General features: G+C 46.1%; 1 protein-coding gene across 1 annotated transcript in view; it reads left to right on the forward strand.

The window, feature by feature from the left end:
• The first annotated feature begins 1,380 nt into the window (after positions 1-1,380).
• LOC104319316 (mitogen-activated protein kinase kinase kinase 1) overlaps positions 1,381-26,997 on the forward strand; it is a 97,938-nt gene continuing 72,321 nt past the window's right edge. The window contains exon 1 of the mRNA XM_069775392.1: positions 1,381-1,859. Within this exon, the coding sequence (XP_069631493.1) occupies positions 1,411-1,859 (449 nt within the window). The 5' untranslated portion in view covers positions 1,381-1,410. The remainder of the gene's footprint in view (positions 1,860-26,997) is intronic.

The following is a 26,997-nucleotide window of genomic DNA, read 5'->3' on the forward strand; positions in this document are numbered from 1 at the left end:
TAAGACAAGAAAGAATCTGCTTCTGTTAGGAGGTACTTCTCATCCAACTAGCGCTTCAGATCAAAGCAGTGATCCCAGCAAAGTGATCATGCTAAAAATCATTGTCGAGATGCTTAGCTAATGTTACACTTGGGGGATACACATCAAATTCTGAGAAATAAGCTTAAGATATTCAGCTAAAGAAAAGTGCTTTGAACTGTGTGACTCCTACTGTATCCAAAATCACACCAACCTGAAAACAACTTGGTATGCATAGCGACATTCAGTTTTTCTTTCCTTGTCTCAGATTAAATCAGCATTCAAATAGGTAGACTTGTTTAATGGCAGCAAAACAGCACCTCTCTGACAACAATGTACACTCTTCTGTTCTTGCAAAATTTTAAGTCCTTTCTCCACAGCTCAGAAGTTGAAAGCAAAACCACCCAATTTTGGTCAAGTGGAAATCTAGACCAAGAGTAAATTTTACTTGGACCTCCCCAAGGTTCTGGTTATGTGTTGTCTCCTGCCTTTCTTCCCTCTCCCAGTCTCTTGGGAAACAGCCACAATGGTAGGTATATGTAATATAATCTAAACTAGATGCACGTACATATGCACACATGGAAACAGGTGTACTCTGACGAGACATTAATGCTTCTGAGTAGTTACAGACATGGAAAAGTATCAGAGGACGGGTGAAGCAGCACCTGCCAAGTGTGGGCAACTTGGAGAAGGATGCGTGAAGACTGCAAGCAAGGATGTGCATTTAATTTCGTACTAATCCCGGAAACGAATGAGCAGGTAAGCTTGGGCGCAGCAGCGATTTCAAGGCGGCTCACTACAGCACAGGAAGGCACTGCAGGCATTTTGCTCCTTCCTTGCCTCTCGCCTGACTCCTGGGGAGGACGTTGCCTGGGGAAGTTTTAGGAGTGCTAGGGAGAGGGAGCACACAGACGGGGTGTTGCGAGCTGGGGCGCGGCGCCACCAGGAGCCGGCCCGAGTTTCAGGAAGGGCTTCCCCATGCTGCCCCACAGTGCCGGCTCCTCAGAGGGCGGCGGCTAGCGCACGCCACGGCCCCACACCTCGAGGCCGCCGGAGCACCCGCTGCTCTCCTGCACATGGGAAGGGCCACATGGAGACGGCGACATCCTCCCCATCCAGCACCTCCGCCAGCTCCCGGGCGCGGCTCGACCCCGCCCGTCCGCGGGCGGCCAAGCCCTGCCCCGCCCCTAACGAGCGAGCGCGACGCAAACACCTGCGCGGGGCCGGGTGGGGCGCCGCCGCGGGCCACTGCACCTACAGGCGGCCGCCCCGCCCCGCCTGCTGCCACCAATCCGCGCTCGCCTCCCATCCCCTCCCTACGCCGTTTCCGTAGCGGGTTCGAGTACTAGCTTTCCCCAAGCCTTAGGAGCCCTATGTGACCCGCTAGAGAAAATGGCGGCGGTGGCGGGGAATCGCACTTTGTCGTCAGGATTATCCTCAGGCAGCAGTGCGGAGGCAGCCGCCGCCGGGGGCCTGAAGGGCGGCACGGGCGCGGGGAATGTCGCCGGGAGCGGTGGGGGGCTCCTGCGGGAGGTGGGCGGTGGCTGCCGGGAGCAGCGTTCTGACTGGAGGCGGAAGCAGCCGCGCAAAGTGCGGAGTGTGGAGCTGGACCGACTGCCTGAGGCGCCCCTTTTCCTCGCTGCCGCCGCTTTCTCGTCGTCCTCCTCCTCCGCTTCGCCGGAGCCTCCCGAGACGCTGCTGCTCCACTACCTGCCCAGGCCGCGCTCCAGCCCCGCCAGCCCGGCTGCCTCTCCCAGCCGCTGCGCCGAGTTCCTGGAGCCGCTGCCGGTGGGGACCGACCACGCCGCGGAGCAGAGGATGGAGCCGTACCCCCTTGCGAGGTGAGGGGAGGTAGTGGAGGTGGCGGGGCTGTTCCTGCGAGGAGGGCTCGGGCACCCCGTTGCCGCTCCCCTGCGGGCGCCTGGCCGAGAGCGGATGCGGGGGCGGCGCGAGCTACCCGCGGAGTGCAGGATTGGGGCGCGGCGGGCAGCCCTCGTCCGCCGCCTTCCTCTGGGGCGCGGAGGCACCTGGTGTGTGCTTGAGGGAGGGATGGCCGCCGGGCTGCTCTGCGGGTCGCCCGCAGCTCTCCGCGGCGCGATGCTGCGCGGGGCCCAGCAGCTGGCGCCGGAGGAGAGGGTCGGGGCGGCGCGTCCCTGCGCTGTGGGCGATTAGCTGCGCGGGAGCCGAGCCGTGTGCGTGGGTGCTTCTATATTTAATTTCTGCTGGAGTCCTAAAGGGCTTTGGAGTTTGAGGTGGCGGAGGCGGGGACCGGGGTCGGATCTCGGTGCGAGTGGAGCCCGTTAACTCTTCCTGCAGCTCTGTCGCCTCGGTGCCAGAGCAGGGCGCGAGGGTGCGGCGTGGTTCAAGCGGTAGCTGTGCTTCTGCTTTGGGTGCTCACTGAGTACCTGACTGCTTTCTGCACTTTCCTAGCAGTTTGCTGCACAAAATTGAGTAATTTTAATTTTTTTCTTTTAAAAAAACCAAAACAAAACCGAAACCCAAACCTTCTCTGAAGTCTATAATTCTAGCTTGCAGCATCGTGGTATTGTGGAACTAGTTTCTTTGATTCTTGGGGGGACGGGGACGGGGGATGACGACTTTCAGACATAAATGTACTATCTCTTTTTTTCAGAGAGAAAGTAATCTTGTGGTTCAGTCTAGGTGATACTTTTGAGTGGTTCCATTTAGTGCCCTTGTATTTGTAGTCTCTGACTTCCGTGTGTTTTATTTGATAAGTCCAATTTCTTGAGGTTTTATAGAACTGCCCATACTATGCCTATTTGATATATGTTGAAGTATTCAGGGTGAAAGTGAACGTGTCCATGGTAAAGCAGTTTAAGTACTCCAGAGCACATTTCAGCTTTAATATGCACTTGCCAGGTTTAACTGGTATGTGTGTGGGAAGGCACTGCAGTAGTGATGGTGTAACTTTGATGTGAAGTTGATAACTTCATATGGATTTCTTGTAAAGTTTTATGATATGGACTGTGTAGTTTAAGGACTTAGCACTAAAATAGGTTTTTTGATGTTAATACTGCCTTACAGTTTGTCTGGCTAATTATTTAAACCTCATGAGAAATCTAGTTCCAGTTTGAACAGATGGCTTTTGTATTCTTTTTAGTTGTGTCTTTTATGGCAGTTAAACCTCAAGGATATTTTTTAAAGGTTGACTTATCTTGGGACTGCTGTAATAAAAACTGGTTTCTAGACCAATGTCCTGTTTATATGAATTTTCAGCAATTCTGATGGATTTTGGTCTATTTCTAGGGCAATGTAAAAATACTTTATATGTTATGGTCCTAACGTATAAGAAATGCCTCTGTACTTAAAGAAGGGTTAGTGGGAAATCTTAAGTGTTTCAGGAGGGGGGGGAAAATCATGTATTAATTTTAGCAAGTATCTTGGGCTGCTTTTATGACTTTTAGCACCATCTTTGTCTCTTGAGTCAGGAATTTATAATGTACTGTATCTCATAATACAGTTTTATCCAGTTTCATGGCTTTCAAGGAAAATATAGAATCAGTGTTGGAATGCATTTGAAACAACTCTGAGTCTCCTGGTGATAGTAAGTGGGAGTTAGGCTTGATACTAGAGGTTCAGGAAGGTCAATATATGTTGCATTGATGCTGAAACATTGAGTCCATCCTTGCTAGTCAGTCCCACAGCAGCAATGATGGAGCAGCTGTGGATTTTTTTTCTTTCACATGGACAGTTTTGTTTTACTCTTAAGTACCTGCATTTGGACAAGTCAGTGTTTTGAGTGTGTGTATGAGTTAAAACCCTTCTCCCCAAATGCTCTCTCACTTTTGACTAGGAATTTTAACAATCATAGAAAATGCTAAGTGCTTTTCTCTTTAGTATTTTAGTGAGTCTACTTTTCAACTGTTTTCATAATAAACCCATGGCAGCATTAATAGTGATTTTTTTTTTTCTTCAGAAATATCCTATAAATGCTCATGTAGAGTATCTCAGTAATTCTGTATGTTGTGTTACCAGTAAATAGATGTTAGACAAAGTACTGCTTTGTCAGGCCATATCAAGAATTTAAAACATCTCTCTGCCCTTATTGTAATTTGAACTTGCTCTAGCTGAAGGAGAGAGATTAATTTGTGAGTAGCAGTTAGCATATTACACATTAAATTTGTGCATGCAGCTGTTGCCCAGACATTTAAGAGGCAAACTGAAGGGCATAATCAAAATATATTATGTGGAGGTTTTCTCTTCCATTTTTAAATACAGTAACTGTACCTTCCTGTAAGGATATACTGTTAGTTAAAAGATACTGCGCTTGCTCAAAAATCCTCCTATCGGTCTCTGGTATTACAGTCACTTTCTTTTTAAATAAATTTTCTGTTTATGCTGGAAGACCTGCATGAGCCTCAGAATGAAGCTGAGAAAGAAAACTGACTCTGCTGTGAAGTCCTAAATGTAAATATTGCCTCTTATCTTTAATCTCTTGAGCATTCTGCTTGTCAGGGCAGTAGAACAAATATTTTCACTAAAAGCTGTGAATGTTATAAGCTATCTTTTTATATCACTGTAAGAGGAGAGGGGAGTTGTTTTACTAGGAAATACAGCTTCAAGATAAAGCACTTCAGACCTTTTATCCCATGTCTATGCTGACAGTATATTGATTTGGTTTATAGAAAAAGATCCTAACAGTGAGTTCAGTGATAACTCAAGTTACAAGAAATCATACTACACTTATAACTTCTGATTTGGGGTATGCCATGTAGGCAAAATGTACCTCCTCTGTGACCATAACAATGTTCTCTTAAAATGTTCAAACCATTTAAGTGATGTTTATTTGTGTCTGAAATTGGTGTAGGTGACTTATTACATCCCCGAGTACAGGATTAGTTATACTGCTGTAACCCTGTTTTTATAAAAATGAAAAGCAGGAAATGCTGCAATTAGTCTCCTCTGCATACAGTAACTATATACTGTGTGACTTGGATGAAAATTAAGTGTTTGAATTTGAAAATGCATATGCTAGCTATGGCAGACTTGCCAGTTCAGCTGTAAGACAACCTTTGTAGGTAGATATGCTGTATTTTATGCACTTGCTGTTTGCATTGATGCCTGCTAGAGATACCAAAGACACACTGTGAAACTGAAATTTTTACTATGTGTATGAGTGTACTATTAAAAGTTTGTCAGTTTTAGCTCTGCTTATCAATTTGTAGCACCTTTGGTGACTTTCAAAGGAGGGCATGAATGTATTAACAGAGCACTGGACTGGGCAGCGGGGTGGGAACAGAGGGAGAACAAGTACAGTGAAAGCACAGTGTGGCCAAGGTTTGATGTGCTCTTTTTTTACTGAAATGATAATGTTCTCAGTTCATGTTTTCAGAATGTAGCTAAAGTAAAAAATATAGCTTATTTACCTTGGCTAAGAATAGCTAAGGTAAAATATAATTTTATGTGTTTTAACTGAGTCAATAATGCTTGATATTTTTCACTGTCAGCTTAAATAAGCCACCAAATTTTCTGCTTCCAGTTTAAGCTGAATACTACTGTGACCTCTTCTGTGTTCTGTGGCTTGAGAGTGTTTTTGGAAGAGGGTCACCCTCTACCATGTCTGTTTTTTTATCACTATTAGTTATTGCAAGTGGTAGGGTTCCGCTTAAATGGTTTGATCTGGTATGGCAGTTTCTTTGTTCCTATGCAAAGTAAATAGATTGTAACTAATCTGGAGCTTTCTGTCTCATTGGATTTAGTGATACTAAAGGTTTGGTCTTCACTGTCACTCAGTGGAATCTAGGTACTGCTCAGTGTAATACCTGTGTGTAGATGTGTGCAATTGTGCCTTACCCAAAGCTCAAACATGTAGAGTACAAGATACTTTTGAAGATCAATTTTTCCTTCTGTATGATGGATTTGAACTTCATGAGGTCTTTTACTGTGCTAATGTATTTGTTATTGTTTGAAGTTGGAGTAAAAGTAATGGTGCAGCTGTGCAAAAGTTTATCCCAGTGCAGGAGAGGATAAGGTGGGAGTGGAAACAAGCAGCTGGGGGTGGGGTGACTGTGGGAATGCTTCTGTTGGCTTTCACTGGCTTCCAGTATTGGTGAAACTTGGCTTAAGCTAAAATAGAAATTATATGTTGCCATGTAGCTGTTCTTTAAACAAACTTGTAAAGATAGTTTTTAGCAGCAGTGGTGATAAGAGAATGAATCTGGTTTGAGTTCTGGAGTTTTTAATGCTAATCTCTGTTCTTGGCTGATTCTCTGTGAAGACCCAAGGGTTGTCTTATTTTACTTTTTATCTGCTTTGCTCTCACTTAAAACTATAGAATTACAGTTCATTCTTTTGCTTGAGGCAAAGAGGACAGAAAGCCTTTGAGAGCTTCATTACTTGTCTTTAGGTGACTAGGAGAATGTGGTTAAGTGGAAAGTTGCTTTCTGTTGCTTCCCTCCCTTTTTATCCTTACCCGGTGGCTGAGTGTGTTGCCTGTAGGACACTTCTGACTTCCTGTCTTACCACCCTGCAGAACTGGAGAATCCTGCTTGGTGGTGAATAGTCTTGATTATTTTTTCCTATAAGATAAGTTTATGTTTAGTGTGTATGTTTTGGTGCTTTTGGGTTGTTGGGTTTTTTTGCTTGGTTTTTTGGAAGATCGGTTTTGTTGGATCTTAACTGAAAAATGTCCTGAAAAAAGCTAGCAGCTCTATTTACTGATACTTAAGAATCATTTGAAATTGGGAATTGTTTACCTTCTGTCTAGGAACTGATGAAATACTTCTCAAATTGCCTTAAAAGCTGATACAGCCATTGCTCCCTCTTAATTTTGCTCAGAAATGTCCAATTTTTTGATAGTGCTCAGCATCTGATGACTAAGGATTTGAAGGTGTTTGTAAAAAGTGTTTTTTTTTCTTTTTATTTAAACTTAAAATTTGTCATTGAATATTCTGGTTTCTCTGCTATGAGATTAAACTGGAATTCAAGTCAGTCTACCCATGTTTCATGCTGTCTTGGTATATTTCTTTTGTATCCCTGAAGTATAAACTATTCCCATAATTCATAGAAATCTTGCATAATACTGTTTGTTTTCATCTCTCCTGTCCTAATATTCTTATTCATAGTGCAATGGCTACTAATATACCTGTTACACCAGGTGATTTCAATTCTTCCCTAGTACTTCTCATCAACAGATTTCACAGTATTTATTGCTAACACACTGCTGTTGATACTGTACCTCCTTTTAACTTACCCAGGATTACTGTGGAAGGTGGGAGTACTGGAGAAATGGGTTCTGTCTGCTAGACCATGCTGACATCTGACTACATCTGATGTTGTATTCTGAGTTCTCTTCCATCCTCCTCTTGAGCATCATGTCATCTTGCTTTTGAGCAAACTGAAATGAGTCTTTGCTCAGCTGTCAGCAATGATGATCAGGTCCTCCTGTGAGCTGGTAGTTAACCCTCAAAGGTATGCAACTAATACTCCTTGTTTTGACCCATTGATATGCATTTCATTTCACTAGTTATTTCTGTCAAATACTCTTACACTGAGGATTTTTTTATGACCATTATGCTTGTATCTTCAGAATTTTTCCTTTCAGATGCAGAAAGGGCTTAGTGTTGAAAGAAAAAAGACCTAATTTGTGATAATACCAATTTGAGAGTTTTTGTTTGTTTTTTTTTTTTTTAAACAAATTGGTGTTGCCTCCTATTCTGCTACCAATAAATGACCACAGAATTTTATTTTGGTAATCCTTTGTATTCTTTAAAAGGGAAGCTTCAAAGCTTAGTGGATAAGAGGGTCTCCCCATTGCCTTCAGGTAATATTTACCTCTTCTGTATCTGAAGAAGCATACAAAATTCAAATATCTGAAATGTGTGGTAAAACTTGCAGTGACCTCCAGTTTGCAGTTCATGTAGAATTTATTGACCATGTCAGATTAATGCACTCTAGCAGGCAAATGTTTGTTATGGTTAAGACAATATTTTAATTACTTTGATTTATGACAGTACTCTAACTTCTGGTTGCTGAATATGTACTTTGAAAATTCGTGTGTAGTCAGTGACAGTTTCATCAGTTTATCAATATTTTACACTCTTTAAACTCTTCATGTTTTTAGACTGCAGAGTTGCCAGGTATGATACTAATAGTACTTTCATTTTTTTCTCTTGTTGCAAGTTTTAACTTTATCACCACATAATGTAATCAGTATCTTATGTTCCCATAAAATACATCTGAAACTTTTAGCTTTTCACTGAAGTAAATATCTCCACAGATGCCTAGCCTATGACTAAAGACTTGTTTGCTTAATGTAAGAAAATATTGCAGTTGTGATTAGCATGGAAGCTCACTGAAACAGTGCTGATGTGTTCTTAAAAATTTGGAAAGGATTTCCCATATTAAGGATCCATATTGCTTATTAATTTTTTGGATTATATAAATAAAACATAGGTGATGGTTCCTATAGTTGTGTGAAATGCATTGTCAGGAAGTTCAAACTTTAAATGGAAATGTGACCAGCTGGTTTTTAAACAGTGGGGCTGGATGGAGTTTCTCTTAAAACTATATTAATTTGCTGTCCTGGGTTCAGCTGGGATAGAGTTAATTTTTTTTTTTACAGGAACCTGGGAGGTGGGGGGCATAGCCGGGGCAGCTGACCTGAACTGGCCAAGGAGCTATTCCATACCATGTGACATCATGCTCAGTATATAAAGGGGGGAGCGGGCCGGGGGGTGGGCTCTTCTTTTCGGTGGGGGAAGTGGCAGAGCGTCGGGTCCCGGGTGGTGAGCAGTTGCACTGTGCATCACTCTTTTTGTATACTTTTTCATTAGTACCGTTGTTGTTGTTGCAATTTCTTTGTGTTGTTCCAGTAAACTGCCTTTATCTCAACCCTCGAGGTTCCAGGTTTGTTTTTTTTTTCTCTCCTCCGTCTTCCCCCCATCCCACCGGAGGGGGGCGGGAGGAGTGAGCGAGCGGCCGCGTGGTCCTTTGTTACCGGCTGGTTTGAAACCACGACAGTCCTTTTTGGCGCCCAACGTGGGGCACGAGGGTTGAGATAACGACAGATCTGGCCAGAGCGTGTTGAAACAAATTTGTCATACGCATTTCTTATACTAGATAAATAGATGTTAGTCACAATGTTGATTCAGCTGTTTACATGGTGGCGTTTTGTAAGTTCTTATATGCTCTATGTATTGCCTGTAGTTGCGTATCTCATCTCTGGGAGAGTGATTGGGATTATCATTTTGCTGTACTGGGCAATGTCGACTTGTGAAATGATTACATCACTGGTCATGAGGTTAAGCTGGTATCTGTATGAGGCAGTGATATCATTTCCAGACTTTGGGCACCTTCTGTCGGATTTTATTGGTAATTACACCCAACCCATGGGGAAGTTAGGGGGGGATACTTCCCCCCATCTGTTCCCCTCCCTTTTCTCTTTCCAACTAATTACAACAGTTTTCGAGAATTTTGAATATCCTTGGGATGCGCAAGCCTGTGTGCTGTTAGTGCTATGCCTCCTGACTATGTTTCAGGTCTTGTCTAGGGCTACAAAGAGGCTCTTTAAGAGTACCACCCAGAGATCTGTCCCAAAGCTGGATATTTATGGGTGGCACGGCATGTGGGAGGATGTGGGCAGGTATCTAGAGAACTTCTCACCTCCAGTGACTTGGAAGTTCACTCCCGAACAACTGCAGAACCCTCATGAAGTGATAGAATTTTTGAAAGGAAAATGCTGTGGCTATCCCAGAGACACACAACTCACTACACTGTGCTGGGCCCTGGCCGGTATCTACCAAACCCTGCTTGATACTATGCAGCACCCCCAGGGGGAAAAGGGGGAAAAGATGGAAAACAAGACAACATGCACCGTGGCTACCCCAACCCCGACAACATGCACCGTGGCTGCCCCTACCACGACAACAGGTACCATGGCTAACCCTACCCCGGTGACAGATACTGCCACTAAACCAGAGAACCAACCTGTGCCAGTATCAGTCGCCCCTGTACAGAAAAAGAAACACACAAAGAAATCAGTTCGCTCAGTGAGAGATGAAGATGGACCAGGGTCATCACGAGAACAGGAGGAAGAGGTGGAACCTGAAATAATTACCCGATCTCTATCCCTGAGTGAGTTCTGTGACATGCGAAAAGATTTTAGCCGCCACCCAGGTGAGCACATTGTTACCTGGCTGCTCCGATGCTGGGATAATGGGGCTAGTAGTTTGGAATTAGAGGGTAAGGAAGCCAAGCAGTTGGGATCTCTGTCTAGAGAAGGGGGTATCGACAAGGCGATTGGGAGAAAAACACAAGTCCTCAGCCTCTGGAGGCGACTTCTGTTAGGTGTAAAGGAAAGATACCCCTTCAGGGATGAAGTTACATGTCACCAAGGCAAGTGGACCACCATGGAGAGAGGTATCCAGTACCTGAGGGAATTAGCCGTGCTGGAGGTGATTTATAATGATCCAGAAAATGTGCAGTCACCCACAGATCCAGATGAAGTCCAATGCACACAACCCATGTGGCGGAAGTTTCTACGAAGTGCACCACCAACCTATGCCAACTCATTGGCAGTAATGTCCTGGAAAGAAGGCTATGGACAAACGGTGGATGAATTGGCTGTCCACCTCCGGCAACATGAAGGAAGTCTCTCTTCCTCCCTACGGGCCTGTGTCTCAGCTGTAGAGGAATTGTCCCGAGAGTTCCAGCAATTCAAAGTGGATATGTCCTCCTCCTCACCTGTACAGGCCCGCATTGCAGTTATTGGGAGTAAGCGTTCCTCTGCCCAAGAGAGAGGAGAGAGAAAGTACACACGACGGGCTAATCTGTGGTTTTACCTGCGTGACCATGGAGAGGACATGAGGAAGTGGGATGGAAAACCTACCTCAGTCTTGGATGCACGGGTACGGGAGTTGCGAGAAAAAGCAACCAGAAAAGAAGATTCTTCTTGGAAAACTGCTGCTCCAGTTTCCCGTGAGCAGTCCCCCAGGCGCAGTAGATGGGCCGATCTCATTTCTGATCCTCTTGAAGGGACTTCTGATTCACATGTACAAAAAGTGGGTAACAGATATTCTAACCAGGATTAGAGGAGCCCTGCCTCCAGCCAGGTGGAGGAGAGGGACAACCGAGTCTACTGGACAGTGTGGATTCGATGGCCTTGGCACATCAGACCCACAGGAATATAAGGCTCTAGTAGACACTGGTGCACAATGTACCCTAATGCCATCAAGTTATAAAGGGGCAGAACCCATCTGTATCTCTGGTGTGACAGGGGGATCCCAAGAGCTAACTATATTGGAAGCCGAAATGAGTCTAACCGGGAATGAGTGGCATAAACACCCCATTGCAACTGGCCCAGAGGCCCCGTGCATCCTTGGTATAGATTATCTCAGGAGGGGGTATTTCAAGGACCCAAAAGGGTACCGTTGGGCCTTTGGTATAGCTGCATTGGAGATGGAGGAGATTGAACAGCTGTCTACCCTGCCTGGTCTCTCCCAAGACCCTTCGGTTGTGGGGTTGCTGAAGGTTGAAGAACAACGGGTGCCAATTGCTGCCACGACGGTGCACTGGCGGCAATATTGCACCAACCGAGACTCCCTGATCCCCATCCATAAGCTGATTTGCCAATTGGAGAGCCAAGGAGTGATCAGCAAGACTCACTCACCCTTTAATAGTCCCATATGGCCCGTGCGGAAATCTAATGGGGATTGGAGACTAACAGTAGATTATCGTGGGCTGAATGAAGTCACGCCACCGCTGAGCGCTGCTGTGCCAGATATGTTAGAGCTTCAATATGAACTGGAATCAAAGGCAGCTAAGTGGTATGCCACAACTGACATTGCTAATGCATTTTTCTCCATTCCTTTGGCAGCGGAGTGCAGGCCACAGTTTGCTTTCACTTGGAGGGGTGTCCAGTACACCTGGAATCGACTGCCCCAGGGGTGGAAACACAGCCCCACTATTTGCCATGGACTGATCCAGACTGCACTAGAAAAAGGTGAAGCTCCAGAGCACCTGCAATATATTGATGACATCATCATATGGGGCAGCACGGCAGAAGAAGTTTTTGAGAAAGGGAAGAAAATAATCCAAATCCTTTTGAAGGCTGGTTTTGCCATAAAAGAAAGTAAGGTCAAGGGACCTGCGCAGGAGATCCAGGTCTTAGGAGTAAAATGGCAAGACGGGCGTCGTCAGATCCCTGCGGACGTGATCAACAAAATAGCAGCTATGTCCTCACCGACTAATAAAAAGGAAACACAGGCTTTCTTAGGTGTTGTGGGCTTTTGGTGAATGCATATTCCAAATTACAGTCTGATTGTAAGCCCTCTCTACCAAGTTACCCGGAAGAAGAATGATTTTAAATGGGGGCCTGAGCAACGACAAGCCTTTGAACAAATTAAGCGGGAGATTGTTCATGCAGTAGCTCTTGGGCCAGTCCGGGCAGGACCAGATGTTAAAAATGTGCTCTACACTGCAGCTGGGGAGAATGGCCCTACCTGGAGCCTTTGGCAGAAAGCACCTGGAGAGACCCGAGGCCGACCCCTGGGGTTTTGGAGTCGGGGATATCGAGGATCCGAGGCTCGCTATACTCCAACTGAAAAAGAGATATTGGCAGCATATGAAGGAGTTTGAGCCGCTTCAGAAGTGGTTGGTACTGAAACACAGCTCCTCTTAGCACCCCGACTGCCAGTGCTGGGCTGGATGTTCAAAGGGAGGGTCTCCTCTACACATCACGCGACTGATGCCACGTGGAGTAAGTGGATTGCACTGATCACACAACGGGCTCGCATAGGAAACCCCAGTTGCCCAGGAATTTTAGAAGTGATCACGGACTGGCCAGAAGGCAAAGACTTTGGAATGTTGCCAGAGGAGGAGGTGACACGGGCTGAAGAGGCCCCGCTGTATAATAAACTGCCAGAAAATGAGAGGCAATATGCCCTGTTCACTGATGGGTCCTGTTGTATTGTGGGAAAACATCGAAGGTGGAAGGCTGCTGTATGGAGTCCTACACGACTAGTTGCAGAAACTGCTGGAGGAGAAGGTGAATCGAGTCAGTTTGCAGAGGTGAAAGCCATCCAGCTAGCATTAGATATTGCTGAAAGAGAGAAGTGGTCAGTGCTCTATCTCTATACTGACTCATGGATGGTGGCAAATGCCCTATGGGGGTGGTTACAGCAATGGAAGAAGGGCAACTGGCAACGCAGAGGTAAACCCATTTGGGCTGCCGCACTGTGGCAAGATATCGCTGTTCGGATAGAGAAGCTAGTGGTAAAAGTACGTCACGTAGATGCTCATGTACCCAAGAGTCGGGCCACTGAAGAACATCAAAACAATCAGCAGGCAGATCAGGCCGCCAAGATTGAAGTGTCTCAGGTAGACCTGGACTGGCAACGTAGGGGTGAGCTATTTATGGCTCAGTGGGCCCACGATACCTCAGGCCATCAGGGGAGAGATGCAACATATAGATGGGCTCGAGATCGAGGGGTGGACTTGACCATGGACACTATCGCACAGGTCATCCACGAATGTGAAACATGTGCCGCAATTAAGCAAGCCAAGCGGTAAAAACCCCTGTCGCATGGGGGGCGATGGCTGAAATATAAACAGTGGGAGGCCTGGCAGATTGACTATATCACACTCCCACGAACACGCCAAGGCAAGTGCCATGTGCTTACAATGGTGGAAGCAACCACTGGATGGCTGGAAACATATTCTGTGCCCCATGCCACTGCCCAGAACACTATCCTGGGCCTTGAAGAGAAAATTTTATGGCAACACGGCACCCCAGAAAGAATCGAGTCGGACAACGGGACTCACTTCCGAAACAACCTCGTAGACACCTGGGCCAAAGAACACGGCGCTGAGTGGGTATATCACATCCCTTATCACGCACCGGCCTCTGGAAAAATCGAACGATACAACGGACTGCTGAAAACTACATTGAGAGCGATGGGGGGTGGGACTTTCAAACATTGGGATACACATTTAACAAAAGCCACCTGGTTAGTTAATACTAGAGGATCCGCCAATCGGGCTGGCCCCGCCCAACCAAGACTTCCACATACTGTAGAAGGCGATAAAGTCCCTGTAGTGCGCATGAGGAGTATGTTAGGAAAGACAGTCTGGGTTAGTCCTCCCTCAAGCAGAGGCAAACCCATTCAAGGGGTTGTTTTTGCTCAGGGACCTGGGTACACCTGGTGGGTGATGCAGAAGGATGGGGAAGTTCGATGTGTACCTCGGGGAGATTTGATTTTGGGAGAGAATAGCCAGTGAATTGGGCTGTATGATACCTAACTGCTAAATACCCTGCCAATGCATGTCATTGTATCTATAGTGTCTATATGCCATATCAAGGGTATTACTGTAAGAATTACCCAAATGACTGCGGGATGGACTTTGAAACTAAACCAAGTACAACAGCGACAGAACTTGAACTGACACCCAGCAATTTCCTCAAGATCAGCATCTTCGACCTGCAGACTAAGGGCGTGAGTTGCACCAAATGTACTAGCCACAAGTTCCAGAGGCAGCATACAACAACCCAACACCTCACACCATCTCTCTTATCCTGAAGAACTGTTACAACAGATGGAGCCCCAAAGTCATGGACTAAATAAAATCAATGGACACATTAGAGGGATAGCCCATACGCTAAAGGAATACCATTTGCGTGTGTGTGTGTGTGTGCGCGGAGGGGCGATGGGGACGGACGCAAGTCCATATACTTATATATATAAGACAAGGAAGTGGTAGTGGTCGATTGGAAAATGTAAGATCTGGGCATGATGTAGATGGTATAGAATAAGGGGTGGATAATGTCCTGGGTTCAGCTGGGATAGAGTTAATTTTTTTTTTTACAGGAACCTGGGAGGTGGGGGGCATAGCCGGGGCAGCTGACCTGAACTGGCCAAGGAGCTATTCCATACCATGTGACATCATGCTCAGTATATAAATGGGGAGCGGGCCGGGGGGTGGGCTCTTCTTTTCGGTGGGGGAAGTGGCAGAGCGTCGGGTCCCGGGTGGTGAGCAGTTGCACTGTGCATCACTCTTTTTGTATACTTTTTCATTAGTACCGTTGTTGTTGTTGCAATTTCTTTGTGTTGTTCCAGTAAACTGCCTTTATCTCAACCCTCGAGGTTCCAGGTTTGTTTTTTTTTCCTCTCCTCCGTCTTCCCCCCATCCCACCGGAGGGGGGTGGGAGGAGTGAGCGAGCGGCCACGTGGTCCTTTGTTACCGGCTGGGCTGAAACCACGACATTTGCATAAGTTTATTTTTAAAAAGTTATTTCAATAATTTCTGCTTATGGTTCTGGAAAGGAGCTCTTCTGTAAATATAGAACAGACATGAATTTGTTGTCTTTTAACTGTAAGTTCTCCTTTTTTTGTAACTAACAGCTCAATACAATAGGTTTCCCATGCTCTGCAGGCACATTGGATGCCCCAGCCAGTAAGAAGCACAGGGGTACTTGGGTTTCTATTGGTCTTTCAGTCATAAGTGTGGAAACTAGTTATTCCATACTGCCAAGCAAACACAGCCATGCTCTTCGCTGCCTGCCCTGCAGTTGTGGCTGCTGGCTTCTGGCAAGGTCACTAATAACCAGAACTAGCTTTCTCTTTGAGCCTCCAAGGTTAGGGCCAGGATCTCCTGCACTGGTACCTTCTGCTCCACACAGGCTTGTTCATGCCTTTCATGTAAGGATGTGTTAAGTATTGTAAACTGACATACACTGATACCCTCAGCAAGCTGAGTGAAGAGAAATATTAATGACTGGCAAAGATTTGGTTCAGGTGATGATATGGGGCAATCTAGAAATTTTGCAGTGGGTTACAGTGGTGTAATGCCTGGTGTCCTGGTTTCAGCTGAGATAGAGTTAATTGTCTTCCTAGTAGCTGGTAAGGTGCTATGTTTTGAGTTCAGTATGCAAAGAATGTTGATAACACTGATGTTTTCAGTTGTTGCTCATTAGTGTTTAGTCTAAGGTCAAGGATTTTTCAGCTTCTCATGCCCAGCCAGTGAGAAAGCTGAAGGGGCACAAGAAGCTGGCACAGGACACAGCCAGGGCAGCTGACCCAAAGTGGCCAACAGTGTATTCCATACCATGTGATGCCACATCTAGTGTACAAACTGGGGGAAGTGGGGGCGGGGAATTGCTGCTCGGGGACTAGCTGGGTGTTGATCGGCGGGTGGTGAGCAATTGCCCTGCACATCATTTGTACATTCCAATCCTTCTATTATTGCTGTTGTCATTTTATTAGTGTTATCATTATTAGTTTCTTCTTTTCTGTTCTATTAAATCGTTCTTATCTCAACCCAGGAGTTTTACTTCTTTTTTCCTGATTTTTCTCCCCCATCCCACTGGGTGGGGGGTAAGTGAGTGAGCGGCTGCATGGTGCTTAGTTGCTGGCTGGGGTTAAACCATGATAGTCCATTTTTGGCGCCCAACGTGGGGCACGAAGGGTTGAGATAACGACAAACCTGACCAGAGCTTATTAAAACAAATTTGTTACCAGCATTCGTTATATTGGTCTAATAGTCGCTGGTCATTATGTTGATTTATGTGTTCTTAGAGTTGTTGCTCTGGTTTTTAAAGTTCTGTTATGTATCACCTCGCTTGCTGTATGTAGTTCCTCTTCTGCTGCTTATCATCTGTGGGAGGTGGATTAAGGTTTTCGCTTTGATGTATGGTATAACACTGGTTTATGGTATGATAAAGTCATCGGTTGTGGGATTAATCCGGTACTTGCACTCAGCATTGTCACCTTTATACTGCGGGAGCCATCTGTGGGAAACTACTAATAATTATACCATTTTACCTTTCCTCCATGGAAAACCAGTCTAGGGGTGGGGTACCTTTCTTCCCCTCTCCTTTCTCCTTCAGTCCAGTTACAATGGTGTTTGAGAATTTTGAAAAATTTGAATACTCCTGGGATGTTGGGACTAGCACGGTCCTAGCCCTACTGCTAGGACTTGGCATGCTTCTGAATGTGGTTCAGCTCTTGTTTAAGGTTAAACAACTATTTAAGAAGATCACCCAGAGATCTGCCCCAAGGCTGGATAATTATCAGTGGCAGGGTGTGTGGGGTAGTATGAGCAAGTACCTAGAAAAGTGGGCACCTCCAATGTTTTGGAAATTCACCCCTGAACAAGTGCAGGATCCAGAAGAACTAGTAAAATATTTGGAAAAGGTATGCTGTCACCCAGGCAGCTCCAGAGAGATACAAATCACTGCAACGTGCTGGGGCCTGGCCCATGCCTATCGAGCCCTGTTTGACACCACTCAGTACCCTCAAGGGGAAGAGAAGGTCTCTGGACCTAACAACAAGACAACAGGCACTGTGGTCAGTCAAACCTTGGCAATGGGTGCTGTGGCCCCTCCAGCCCCAGCAATGACCATTGTGGTCGCCCAGACCTTGGCAACAGGCATTGTGATCCCTCCAGCCCCGGCAACGAGCACTGTGGCTACCCAAACCTCAGCAACAGGCACCGTGACCCCTCCAGCCCCGGCAATGAGCACGGCAGCTACTCAAATCTTGGCAATGGGCACTGCGGTCCCTCCAGCCCCGGCGACGAGCACTGCTGCTACCCAAACCTTGGCGACAGACACTGCGGTTATTGAAAACCTGGCAAGCGATACTGCAACTGAACCAGTGGACCAACCTGCACCAGTATCAGTTGCCCCCGTACAGAAGAAGAAATATATGAAAAAATCAGTTCACTTAGTGAAGGATGAAGGCGAACCAGGGTCATCATGGGAACAGGAGGAAGAGGCAGAACCAGAGGTAATCACCTGGTCCCTATCCTTGAGCGAGCCGCGGGATATGCGAAAAGATTTCAGCCACCATATAGGTGAGTGTATTATCACCTGGCTCCTCTGATGCTGGGACAATGGGGCTAATAGCTTGGAATTAGAAGGTAGGGAAGCCAAGCAGCTGGGATCGCTTGCCAGGGAAGGTGGCATTGACAAGGCAATTGGAAGAGGGACACAAGCCCTCAGCCTCTGGAGGCGACTTGGGTCAAGTGTGAAGGAAAGGTACCCCTTCAAGGAAGATGTTATATGTCAATCAAGCAAGTGGACCACCATGGAAAAAGGTATCCAATATCTGAGGGAATTAGCTGTGCTAGAGACAATTCATCATGACCCGGACAACCCACAATTACCCAAAGATCCAGACGAAGTCCAATGCACATGACCCATGTGGCGGAAGTTTGTACAGAGTGCACCATCGTCCTATGCCAACTCACTGGTGATAATGTCCTGGAAAGACGAAGAGGCACTGACAGTGGAGGAAGTGGCTCGCCAACTCCGTCAATACGAAGAAAATCTCTCCTCCTCCCTACAAGCCTGCATTTTGGCTGTGGAGAAGCTGTCCCAGGATTTCCAGCAATTCAAAGAGGATATGTCCTACTCCCTACCTGTAAGGACCAATGTCTCAGCTATTAGGAGTGAGCGTTCTTCTGCCCAAGAGAGAGAATACAGAAGGTACACACCGTGAGGTGCCCTGTGGTTTTACCTATGTGATCATGGAGAGGACATGAGGAAATGGGATGGAAAACCTACCTCAGTCCTAAATGCACGGGTACATGAGCTGTGACGAAAAACCACCACAAAAGGGGATTCTACCAGGAAAAATGCCTCTCCAGTTTCCAAACAGAGTAGAAGGGCTGATCTTACTTCTGATCCTCTTGAAGGGACTTCTGAGCCCATTTTACGAGCAGTGAATAGTGGATAGTCTGACCAGAATGAGAGGGGCCCTGCCTTCAGCCAGGTGGAGGAAAGGGATAACCGGGTCTATTGGACTGCGTGGATTCGATGGCCTGGCACATTAGACCCGTAGGAGTACAAGGCTCTAGTAGACACCGGTGCACAGTGCACTCTAATGCCATCAAATTATAAAGGGGCAGAACCCATCTGTATTTCTGGTGTGACAGGGGGATCCCAAGAGTTAACTGTATTGAAGGCTGAAGTAAGCCTAACAGGGAATGAATGGCAGAAACACCCCATGATTGTGACTGGTCCAGAGGCTCCGTGTATCCTTGGCATAGACTATCTCAGGAGGGGGTATTTTAAGGACCCGAAGGGGCTTTTGGTATAGCTGCCTTGGAGATGGAGGGCACTGAACAGCTGTGTACCCTGCTGGGTCTCTCTCAAGGCCCTTCAATTGTGGGGTTGCTGAGGGTTGAAGAACAACAAGTGCCAATTGCTACCATGACGGTGCACCGGCGGCAATTTCATACTAACTGAGACTCTCCGATTACCATCCACAAGTTGATTTGCCAACTGGAGAGCCAAGGAGTGATCAGCAAAACTCGCTTACCCTTTAATAGTCCCATATGGCCAGTGCGGAAGTCTAATATGGAATGGAGACTAACAGTTGACTATTGAGGCCTGAATGAAGTTCCACCACCGCTGAGTGCTGCCATTCCAGATATGCTAGAACTTCAATACGAACTAGAGTCAAAGGCAGCCAAGTGGTATGCCACAATTGACATTGCTAATGTGTTTTTCTCAATCCCTCTGGCAGCAGAATGCTGGACACAACTTGCTTTTACTTGGATGGGTGTCCAGTACACTTGGAATCGATTGCCCCAGGGGTGGAAACACAGCCCCACCATTTGCCATGGACTAATCCAGACTGCACTGGAAAAAGGTGAAGCTCCGGAACACCTGCAATACATTGATGTGTTGCCCCATACGATTATGTCATCAGAAGAAGTCTTTGAGAAAGGGAAGAAAATAATCCAAATCCTTCTGAAAGCCGGTTTTGCCATAAAGGAAAGTAAGGTCAAGGGACCTGCACAGGAGATCCAGGTCTTAGGAATAGAATGGCAAGATGGACATCGTCAGATCCCAATGGATGTGATCAACAAAATAGCAGCTATATCTTCACCGACTAATGAAAAGGAAACACAGGCTGCCTTAGGAATTTTGGGCTTTTGGAGAATGCATATTCCAAATTACAGTCTGATTGTAAGCCCTCTCTATCAAGTGACCAGGAAGAAGAATGATTTTAAATAGGGGCCTGAGCAACAACAAGCCTTTGAACAAATTAAACGGGAGACTGTTCATGCAGTAGCCCTTGGACCAGTCCGGACAGGACAAGATGTTAAAAATGTGCTCTATACTGCAGCTGGAGAGAATGGCCCTACCTGGAGCCTCTGGCAGAAAGCACCTGGGGAGACCCAAGGCCGACCCCTGGGGTTCTGGAGTTGGGGATACAGAGGATCCAAGGCTCGCTCTACTCCAACTGAAAAAGAGATATTGGCAGCGTATGAAGGAGTTCGAGCCGCCTCAGAAGTGGTTGGTACTGAGACACAGCTCCTCTTAGCACCCCGACTGCCAGTGCTGGGCTGGATGTTCAAAGGGAATGTTTCCTCTACACATTACGTGATTGATGCCACGTGGAGTAAGTGCATTGCACTGATCACACAATGGGCTCGCATAGGAAACCCCAGTTGCCCAGGAATTTTAGAAGTGATCACGGACTGGCCAGAAGGCAAAGATTTTGGAATGTCGCCAGAGGAGGAGGTGGCACGTGCTGAAGAGGCCCCGCTGTATAATAAACTGCCAGAAAATGAGAGGCAATATGCCCTGTTCACTGATGGGTCCTGTTGCATTGTGGGAAAACATCGGAGGTGGAAGGCTGCTGTATGGAGTCCTACACGACTAGTTGCAGAAACTGCTGAAGGAGAAGGTGAATCGAATCAGTTTGCAGAGGTGAAAGCCATCCAGCTAGCGTTAGACATTGCTGAAAAAGTGGCCAGTGCTCTATCTCTATACTGACTCATGGATGATGGCAAATGCCCTGTGGGGGTGGTTACAGCACTGGAAGCAGAGCAACTGGCAGCGCAGAGGCAAACCCATTTGGGCTGCCACACTGTGGCAAGATATTGCGTCCCGGCTAGAGAATCTGGTTGTAAAAGTACGTCACGTAGAAGCTCATGTACCCAAGGGTCAGGCCACTGAAGAACATCAAAACAACCAACAGGTGGATCAGGCTGCCAGGATTGAAGTGGCTCAGGTGGACCTGGACTGGCAACATAAGGGTGAGCTATTTATGGCTCTGTGGGCCCATGATACCTCAGGCCATCAGGGAAGAGATGCAACATATAGATGGGCTCGAGATCGAGGGGTGGACCTGACCATGGACACTAACGCACAGGTTATCCATGAATGTGAAACATGTGCTGCAATTAAGCAAGCCAAGCGGTTAAAGCCCCTGTGGTATGGAGGGCGATGGCTGAAATATAAATATGGTGAGGCCTGGCAGATTGACTATATCACACTCCCACAAACTCGCCAAGGCAAGTGCCATGTGCTTACAATGGTGGAAGCAACCACTGGATGGCTGGAAACATATTCTGTACCCCATGCCACTGCCCGGAACACTATCCTGGGCCTTAAAAAGCAGGTCTTGTGGCGACATGACACCCCGAAAAGAATTGAGTCAGATGTTGGGACTCATTTCCAAAACAGCCTCATAGACACCTGGGCCAAAGAGCATGGCATTGAGTGGGTGTATCATATCCCCTATCACGCACCAGCCTCTGGGAAAATTGAGCGATACAATGGACTGTTAAAGACTACATTGAGAGCAGTGGGGGGTGGAACTTTCAAACATTGGGATACACATTTAGCAAAAGCCACCTGGTTAGTCAACACCAGAGGATCTGCCAATCGGAGTGGCCCTGCCCAGTCAGAATTTTTAAGTACTGTAGAAGGGGATAAAGTCCCTGTAGTGTGCATAGAAATACGTTAGGGAAGACAGTCTGGGTTACTCCTGCCTCAGGCAAAGACAAACCCATTCTTGGGATTGCTTTTGCTCAAGGGCCTGGGTGCACTTGGTGGGTGATGCGACAAGATGGGGAAGTCCGATGTGTGCCTCAAGGGGATTTGATTTTAGGTGAGAATGGCCAGAATTAAACTGTATGATATTAGTTGCTATATAACCCTGCTACTCTATGTTATCATTACTATACTTGTTGTATGCTGTATCCATAGTACTACAGTAAGAATCACTTAGATCAAGCAAGAAAGAACTGTGATAAAACTGAGCGAAGTGCAGTAGTGATGGAACCAGAACTGACTCCAGCATGCAACAATCCCACGGTGCACACCATCCTCCTGCTGCGCCCAATGTCACCTGCTCGTCACACCGCACTGAAGCCCAATTCTGCTCTACCGACTGAGAGGACTTTGCACCATCCCTCCTGCCCAGAAAGACTGGTATGGCAGATGGAGCCCAGAGTCAGAAACTAAATGAACTCAACGAACATTTTATGAACATAACCCATAAACTAAAGGAATGATATCTCTGTGTGTGTATACATATATATATGTATATGTTATTGTTCATATGTCTCTAAGGGATAGAAAAGGTGATGATGATTGACCAGGGTGTAACTAAAGGTATGGGAACTGAGCGTGACGTCAAAGGTATAGAATAAGGGGTGGATACTGTCCTGGTTTCAGCTGGGATAGAGTTAATTGTCTTCCTAGTAGTTGGTAGGGTGTGATGTTGATGATGCTGATGTTTTCAGTTGTTGCTAACTAATGTTTAGTCTAAAGTCGAGGATTTTTTAGCTTCTCAAGCCCAGCCAGTGAGAATGCTGGAGGGGCACAAAAAGTTGGGAGGGTACACAGCCAGGGCAGCTGACCCAAAGTGGCCAACAGGGTATTCCATACCATGTGATGCCACATCTAGTGTACAAACTGGGGGGAGTGGGGTGGGGAATTGCCGCTCGGGGACTAGCTGGGTGTCGTTCGGCGGGTGGTAATTGCACTGCGCATCATTTGTACATTCCAATCCTTCTATTATTACTGTTGTCATTTTATTAGTGTTATCATTATCATTATTAGTTTCTTCTTTTCAGTTCTATTAAACCGTTCTTATCTCAACCCACGAGTTTTACTACTTTTCCTGATTTTCTCCCCCATCCCACTGGATGGGGGGAGTGAGTGAGCAGCTGTGTGGTGCTTAGTTGCTGGCTGGGGTTAAACCAGGACACCTGGCCATTGCTTTTGGCTTCTGCTGCATGTCAGCATGCCTCCATTCAAAATGGTTACTGTTGTCACTCATTTTGGTTTTATTGCTGGTAGTGAAGGATTCAGTTCTTAAAAAGAAAGCTTTTTTCTTGTGTAGGTACAGAAGGCAGAATTGCCCAAGTGACTCTCTTGGGAAAACATGGGGGAAAGGGTTAGAAAGCAGCAGATCTGTAGAATAAATATGAACTGTTTCCTTGTATCTGGGATGCATGTTTTGGCCCAAAAGAATTTCTCAGGCCAGGTTTGTTTGTTTGTTTTCTATCCAAGATAAAAGAGAAGTCAGGGCTTGCAGACTGCAGTCCTAAACTCTTCTACAATGGAAGCTGGACTTGCCTTTCTGAAGGAAAAAAAAAAAAATAATCGCTGGAAGGCTTTGAGCTGAAAGTTGCCCTTTGAGATGTCCTTGAGAGAGGTCTTGATGACATCTCATTCAAATGTTTATTGTCTGTACCAAATAGTGTCAGTAGCTTTCCTTGGCTGTTGCTCTTGGGATATTCTATATAATATAAGCTTATTAATAACATCACAAACCTTTATGAAAACTCTGGCGTTTCTCAGAAAGGTACTGTATTTAATATCACTAGAGAAAATAGGGGAAAGATTTGGTTGAACATTAAACAGTTTCATTAGTTTATCTTTCTAAACTCATTTGGAGTATACTTGGTCTTGAAATTGTTATTTATATTGAAAATTGTGAAGTACAGATTAGCTGTTCAGAAAATTATGCATACATATGGTAAAGAGGAACAGTGCTGCTGTATCTTCAGTTTTGTGTTTTAACCACATGCTTAAGTTCCAGCATGTTCAGGTACAATGGTCAACTGTCTTGTCCTGTTAAATATGCTGAAGCATATAATTCCCCTTAATACTTTAGCAGAAAATTAGTATGCTCTACTGGTTGCTTGTTCTGACCCGCTCTGAGCTGCGTGTTTGTGGCAGTATTTTACAGTTTTGCTACTAGTGAGAATGCCCAGTGAAGCCAAGGGGGGAAGGACAATGACTTTTGGTATTTTGAAATCAGCTATGTATGAATTACATTCCTATATTTTTAAAATTGACTGCAAATGGGAATAGAGGTCCAGTGTCAAGAAGTGGCCTGCCCTGGCCCTGGGAATTAAGACTGCAAGGAAGAACACAGCCAGAACTTTAAGGCATTTGGCTTCCTTTCGGCCCACAGGGTAGACTGCTGAAGAGCTAACAAGGGGAACTAGTAGGAAATCTGCCAGCTTCTACTGTGTAGACAAAGTTCCATAGGAGCTTCATCAAAATGGGTCTCTGACCTTTTCTGAATTGACAAATAATTAAAAAAAAAAAAAAAACAACAACAAAAAAAAACCCACCAAACTTTTTCCAGGCAGCAGCTTAGCTGTATACATAAGTAGTTCCATTATCTTTAACAGTACTCACATATGCATGAATATTTGAGACCTAAATAAACATAAATAGCTAGGATCTAAACAAAAATATAGGTTTTAATCTTGTGAGTGAGCCTCTCGTAAAAACCCTTATGCAGTGGTGGAGCCTTATAGGCTTTATTAGTATTCTTTTGAGCAAGTGTTCACTTCTTGTGTATCTATCCAATTTGTGGTATTGGTGCCTTAGGCTGAGATGAAGCAAGGTTTATTACTGAGTAGGTGAAACTTCTCTGATCTGGGCTTCATTCAAAACCTCAATCGCAATTCAGAGGAAAATCAGGACCCGAATTACCCCTATGCCCACCTTGGAGTTACATGTAACTTGCAGGGTTCTGACTGAAGCTTCTCTGCTCATAGAATCATTTAGGTTGGAAAAGACCTTCAAGATCATCGAGTCCAACCATCAACCATGCCCACTAAACCTTATCCTGAAGTACCCTGTCTACTCGCTTTTTGAATACCTCCAGGGATGGTGACTCAACCACTTCCCTGGGCAGCCCATTCCAATGTCTGACAACCCTCTCACTAAAGACATTTTTCCTAATATCTAACCTAAATCTCCCTTGCTGCAGCATGAGGCCATTTCCTCTTGTTCTATCTCCAGCCACCTGACAGAAGAGACCAGCACCCACCTCACTACACCCCCCTTTCAGGTAGTTGTAGAGAGCGATAAGGTTTCCCCTCAGCCTCCTCTTTTCTAGACTAAACAGCCCTAGTTCCCTCAGCCGCTCCTCATAAGACTTGTGCTCCAGGCCCCTCACCAACTTGGTTGCCCTTCTCTGAATATGTTCTAGCAACAAAATGTCTTTCCTGTAGTGAAGGGCCCAAAACTGAACACAGTACTCAAGGTGTGGCCTCACCAGTGCCGAGTACAGGTGAACAATCACCTCCCTGCTCCTGCTGGCCACACTATTCCTGATGCAGGCCAGGATGCTGTTGGCCGCCTTGGCCACCTGGGCACACTGCTGCCTCATATTCAGCTGGCTGTCAACCAGCACCCCCAGGTCTTTCTCTGCCAGACAGCTTTCCAGCCACTCTTCCCCAAGCCTGTAGTGCTGTATGGGGTTGCTGTGACTGAAGTGCAGGACCCGGCACTTGGCCTTGTTGAACCTCATACAATTGGCCTCAGCCCATTGATCTAGCCTGTCCAGATCCCTCTGTAGAGCCTTCCTACCCTTGAGCAGATCAACCCTCCCTCCCAACTTGGTGTCATCCGTGAACTTGCTGAGGGTGCACTTGATCCCCTCATCCAGATCATTGATAAAGATATTAAACAGAACTGGCCCCAATACTGAGCCCTGGGGAACACCACTTGTGACCCACTGCCAACTGGATTTAACTCCATTCACCACAACCCTCTGGGCTCGTCCATCCAGCCAGTTTTTTACCCAGTGAAGAGTACACTTGTCTAAGCTTCTCAAGGAGTATGCCATGAGAGACAGTGTCAAAGGCTTTACTGAAGTCCGGGTAGATAACATCCACAGCCTTTCCCTCATCCACTAGGTGGGTCACCTGGTCATAGAAGGAGATCAGGTTGGTCAAGCAGGACCTGCCTTTTGTAAACCCATGCTGACTGGGCCTGATCCCCTTCTTATCCTGGACTTGCCATGTGAGTGCTCTCAAGACAAACTGTTCCATAATCTTCCCCAGTACTGAGGTCAGGCTGACAGGCCTGTGGTTCCCTGGATCCTCCCTCCGACCCTTCTTGTAAATGAGAGTCACGTTGGCAAGCCTCCAGTCCTCTGGGACCTCCCCTGTTGACCAGGATCGCTGATAGATGATGGAGAGTGGCTTGGCAAGGACCTCTGCCAGTTCCCTAAGTACTCTTGGATGGATCTCATCAGGTCCCATAGATTTGTGAGTGTCCAGATGGCATAGTAGGTCACTATTTCCTCCTGGATTAAGGGGGGTATGTTCTGCTCTTCATCCTTACCTTCCAGCTCAGGGAGTGGAGTACACTGAGGATAACTGGTCTCCCTATTAAAGACTGAGGCAAAGAAGGCATTAAGTACCTCAGCCTTTTCCTCATCTCTGGTGGCTATGTTCCCTTCTGTATCCATTAAAGGAAAGATATTTTCCTTGGGATTCTTTTTACTGTTAACATATTTGTAAAAACATTTTTTGTTGTCCCTTACAATAGTGGCCAGATTTAGTTCTAGTTGAGCTTTTTGCCTTTTTAATTTTCTCTCTATATGATCTAACAAGATCCCTGTACCCCTCTCAAGTTGCCTGCTCTTTTTCCAGAGATGATAAACTCTCCTTTTTTTTTCTTGAGTCCCAGCAAAAGCTCCCTGTTCAGCCAGGCTCGTCGTTTTCCTCGGCGGTTAGTCTTGTGGCACGTGGGAATGGCCTGGTCCTGAGCCATTAAGATTTCCTTCTTAAAGAATGTCTGTTCCTCCTGGACCCCTTTGCCCTTCAGGACCGTCTCCCAAGGGACTCTCTCAACCAGTGCCTTGAAGAGGCCAAAGTTTGCCCTCCGGAAGTCTATAGTGGTGGTTTTGCTGACCACCTTCCTCACCTCACTAAGAATTGAGAATTCTATCGTTTCATGGTTGC

The sequence above is a fragment of the Haliaeetus albicilla genome, chromosome W, assembly GCF_947461875.1.
Source record: "Haliaeetus albicilla chromosome W, bHalAlb1.1, whole genome shotgun sequence".
NCBI lineage: Eukaryota > Metazoa > Chordata > Aves > Accipitriformes > Accipitridae > Haliaeetus > Haliaeetus albicilla.